The sequence below is a fragment of the Bison bison genome, unplaced genomic scaffold, assembly GCF_000754665.1.
Source record: "Bison bison bison isolate TAMUID 2011002044 unplaced genomic scaffold, Bison_UMD1.0 scf7180017864497, whole genome shotgun sequence".
In the NCBI taxonomy this organism is placed as follows: Eukaryota; Metazoa; Chordata; class Mammalia; order Artiodactyla; family Bovidae; genus Bison; species Bison bison.
The window spans coordinates 545770-550477 of NW_011495056.1; the positions used below are offsets into that span (position 1 = coordinate 545770).

Sequence of the window (4708 nt, forward strand, 5' to 3'; positions counted from 1 at the left end):
TGATAGCCTCTGCCCTGCTTCATTCTGTGCTCCAAGGCCAAACTTTCCCATTGCTCCAGGTGTTTCTTAACTTCCTACTTTTGCATTCTAGTCCCCTATAATGAAAAGGACATCTTATTTGGGTGTTATCTCTAGAAGATCTTGTAGGTCTTCAAAGAACCATTCAACTTCAGCTTCTTCATCTTTATTGGTCAGGGCATAGACTTGGATTACCATGATGTTGAATGATTTGCCTTGGAAATGAAAAGAGATCATTCTGTCGTTTTTGAGATTGCATCCAACTACTGCATTTTGGACTCTTGTTGACTATGATGGCTACTCCATTTATTCTAAGGGATTCTGCCCCACAGTAGTAGATATTATGGTCATCTGAGTTAAATTCAGCCATTCTAGTCCATTTTATTTCTCTGATTCCTAAAATGTCGATGTTCACTCCTGCCATCTCTTGTTTGACCACTTCTAATATGCCATGATTCATGTGTTAGGTAGGTAGAATAGGGAAAAGGAGTCCAAAATGGCTGTGGCTAAAAGACAAGGAAGGTCAAAGGAAGGTCAGAGGACCAGAGTGAAGACTTCAGGCAGAACAAACAGCACTCCGGGCTAAGCCCAATTTGCATAGGGCAGGTCCAGGTGGAGGAAAAAACATATAAAAGGAGGAGCCAAAGTGCTCTCTCTCTCTTTCTCTCCCGCGTGCGTGTGCTCTTTCTCTCTCTCTCCCTCTCTCCCTCTCTCTCTCTCCCCTCTCCTGCCCCCTGCGCTCCTCCACTCTCTTCTCTTTGAGTCTTTGGGTTGGCATGCCCTCACGCTTTGAGGATGGATTCTCCTGCTATCTTCTAAATAAAATGGAGCTGTAACACTGATTTGCCTAAGAGCTACAGCACGGTTTGTCCAAGACCTGAGAGCTGTGACACGCCGAGGGCTTTAATGTCCGTCGCTCCAAATCTTTGTTGTGATGAGACAAAGAACCGAGGAACATATACTCGCGTGACACATGGACCTAACATTCCATGTTCGTATTTAATATTGCTCTTTACAGCATCGGACTTATTTTCATCACCAATCACATCCACAACTGGGTGTTTTTGCTTTGGCTCTGTCTCTTCATTCTTTCTGGAGTTAGTGCTCCAGAGATCTCCAGTTGCATATTGGATACCTACTGACCTCAGGAGTTCATCTTTCAGTGTCCTATCTTTTTGCCTTTTCATACTGTTCAGGGGGTTCTCAATGCAAGAATACTGAAGTGGTTTGCCATTCCCTTCTCCATTGGACCACGTTTTGTCAGAACTCTCCACCATGACCCATCCATCTTGGGTGGCCTTACATGGCTCATAGTTTCATTGAGTTAGACAAGGCTGTGGTCCATGTGATCAGATTGGTTAGTTTTCTGTGATTGTGGTTTTCAGTCTATCTGCCCTCTGATGGAGAGGATAAGAGGCTCATGGAAGCTCCCTGATGGGAGAGACTGACTGAGGGGGAAACTGGGTCTTGTTCTGATGGATAGGGCACAGTCAGTAAATCTTTAATCCAATTTTCTATTGAAGGGTGGGGCTGTGTTCCCTCCTTGTTATTTGACCTGAGGCCAAACTATGATGGAGATAATGAAGATAATGGTGACCTCCTTCAGAAGGTCCCATGCAGGCACTGCTACACTCAGTGCCCCAACCCTGCAGCAGGCCACTGCTGACCCACGCCTCTGCCAGAGACTCCTGGACACTCACAGGCAAGTCTGGGTCAGTCACTTGGGGGTCACTGCTCCTTTCTCATGGGTCCTGGTGTGCACAAGGTTCTGCTTCTGCCCTCCCAGAGTCTGTTTCCCAGTCCTGTGTAAGTTCTGGCGGCTCTATGGTGGGTTAATGGTGACCTCCTCCAAGAGGGCTTATGCCATACCCAGGTCCGCTGCACCCAGAGCCCCTGCCCTGCAGCAGTCCACTGCTGACCCATACCTCCTCAGGAGATACCCAAAAACGTCTGCATAGCAAATCATAAACAGAAAGACAACCTATGGAATAGGAGAAAATAATTGCAAATGATGGATCTGACAAGGGATTAATTTCAAAAATAAAGAAACAGTTCATACAATTCAGTATAAAAACAAACAAACCAAAACAAACAACCCAATTAAAAAATGGGCAGAAGATCTAAATAAACATTTCTCCAAAGAAGACATACAGATGGCCAAATGGCACATGAAAAGATACTCAATATCACATGCAAATGCTCAACACATTTGTATCTGAGAAATTGTCACTTCACACCAATCAGAATGGCCATCATAAAATGTCTACCAATAATAAGGATTGGAGAGGTTGTAGGGAAAAAGTAACCCTCTTAAACTGTTGAGGAGAATGTGAGTTGGTACAGCCACTATGGAGAACAGTATGGAGATTCATTTGGAAAACTAGAAGTAGAGTTGCCATTTGATCCTGCAATCCCACTCCAGGGCATATAACCCAAGAAAATTCTAATTCAAAAAGATGCATGCACCCTAATGTTCATAGCATTACTATCTACAATAACCAAGACATGGAAACAACCTCTAGATTATTACTCAGTCATAAAAAAAGAATGAAATAATGCTATTTGCAGCAACAGGGATGGATCTGGAGATTATCACACTAAGCAAAGTAAGCCAGACAAAAACAAATGTCATGTGATATCACTTACATGTGGAATACAAAGAATGGTACTTATTTACACAAAACAGAAATAGACCCAAAGATATAGAAAATAAACTTATAGCCACCAAAGGGAAAGGGATGGAGGAGGGATAAATTAAGAGTTTGGGACTAACACATAGAGACTACTACGTATAAAATATAAAATAGATATTACATGGATATAATGCATATAATAATACATATAAAATAGATAATCAACTAAGACCTATTGTACAGCACATGGACTATACTCAATATTATTTATATATCTCTCTCTATAAGAGAAAAGAATTTGAAAAAGAAAATATGCATAGACATAGAACTGAATGTGCTGTACACCTAAAACTAACACAATAATGTAAATCAACTAGACTTCAATAAAAATAAATAAACAAGTAAAAGAAAACACAGGGAACAATCTCAGCTCTTCAATAAAGTGAGCTGTTCCTAACAAGAAAAGACTCTGGAGCCAGAGCTCCCAAGTCACAGTCCAGCTCTGACATTCACTAACTGTAGGCCAGTCACTGTCAGGGCCTCAGCTGTCTTGTCTACAAAACAGGGCTGAGTAGGACCTATATCACAGACTCTGTATGAAGATTAAATACCTTTAATATAGGTGAAGCGCTTAAAACAGCGCTTAGCACACGGTAAGCTTTATACAATTATTACCTCATTGTTTTTAATTACTGTAATCCATTAAAAAACTTTAATGCCATGGAAAATTTGCATACATAATTGTAAGTAAAAACTAGAAAAGCATGTATTTCCTTTATGGTCTCTGTTTTCTAAGTTTGTATATGATGCAAAAGAACGCATATATACATTTAAAGGAAGTTGGGGGAGATGTCATATGTCTTCCCATTTTTCAAAAGGAGAAAAATTATGTCTTTCAAAAATGAAACTGTCAAAAGTAAGTGAATAAGTTATACAGATTGAGGAGTTCCATTCAGAGTGGGTTTTTTGTTTTTTTTTGTTTTGAGAAATTTATAATAAATTAATATAGTAGAACATTAGAGAATATCTTCCCCTCTTGTATATTATTACCATATCCAATTAATCTATGTCCCTGAAAACACGTTAGTCTCGCTACCCTTATACATACGTGTCTCTGTGTGTGTGCACTGACGTAGTGTTTATAAAGGTGTGTATACACACACCACAAGCAAACATACAGAGAAAATTGGACAGAGGAATTAAGGGTAACATTCCTTTTCTCTTTTCGCTTTATTATATTACCCAAATCTATCTTCTGCATCTATTTAATGAGGATAAATACCTCTAAAATAGTTCTTTTTTCCACAAAGTAATAAATTTCAGCACTTACGGTGGTCCGTAGTTGCATATAAAATGTGCTCCATTGAGAAGAGCTCCGAAGCCAGAAACTCGAGGACAAAAGTGTACTGCACAGCCAACTTTGTAACTATCTGCCCAGACAACCTGAAAGAAAACACGGACTGATATGAAGAAGAGAGACAATAAAATGGACACGGAAGTATGATTAGGCCTTCCTAAACATGGTGAGGTACAGTAACTCTAGTGAGATAAAGCACTTCCTACCAGGGAAGTGTTGTGCAGTCAGAATTTGGTTGGAAACAAATGTGCGTGTGTGTGTGCATGTATGCGTGTGTGAAATAAACATATAAACAGTAAGGCATTCTGATAGCTAGTGCAATGAGGAAATTAAGCAGGATAACAGGATAGAGTGTGACTGCTGCGGAGGAAGGGGCTTCCCCTGCAGGGACGCTGTCTCTGGAGTGTGGAGGAAGCCTTTGAGCTGAGGCCTGAGTGGGGAAGAGGCAGCACAGGAGAACTAAAGGCTGGAGGAGGAGCAGACGGTGCAGCGGGAGCCCTGGGGCAGAGGCCCTGGAACCGAGTCTGCTGGCATGCAAGGGCGGCAGGACTAAGGCTGGGGCGAGCGGCAGGCTGCGAGGTCAGAGACAGGGGCAGCGCCTGGGAAGTCTTGCAGTGGAGGGAGGGACAGCCCTTTACCAAGTCTCAGGAAGGCCCGCTGGCTGTCACATACCAAAGGGACTGAGAAGAACAAGGGCGAA

The 4708-nt window shown here is 41.9% G+C and overlaps 1 protein-coding gene across 3 annotated transcripts in view; it reads right to left on the bottom strand.

Annotated features, from left to right (window-relative positions):
- GLIPR1 (GLI pathogenesis-related 1) overlaps positions 1 to 4708 on the bottom strand; it is a 69754-nt gene that overhangs the window by 18516 nt on the left and 46530 nt on the right. For all 3 annotated transcript variants that reach the window (XM_010828884.1, XM_010828883.1, XM_010828882.1), the window contains one exon: positions 3982 to 4094. In XM_010828884.1, the coding sequence (XP_010827186.1) occupies positions 3982 to 4094 (113 nt within the window). The remainder of the gene's footprint in view (positions 1 to 3981; positions 4095 to 4708) is intronic.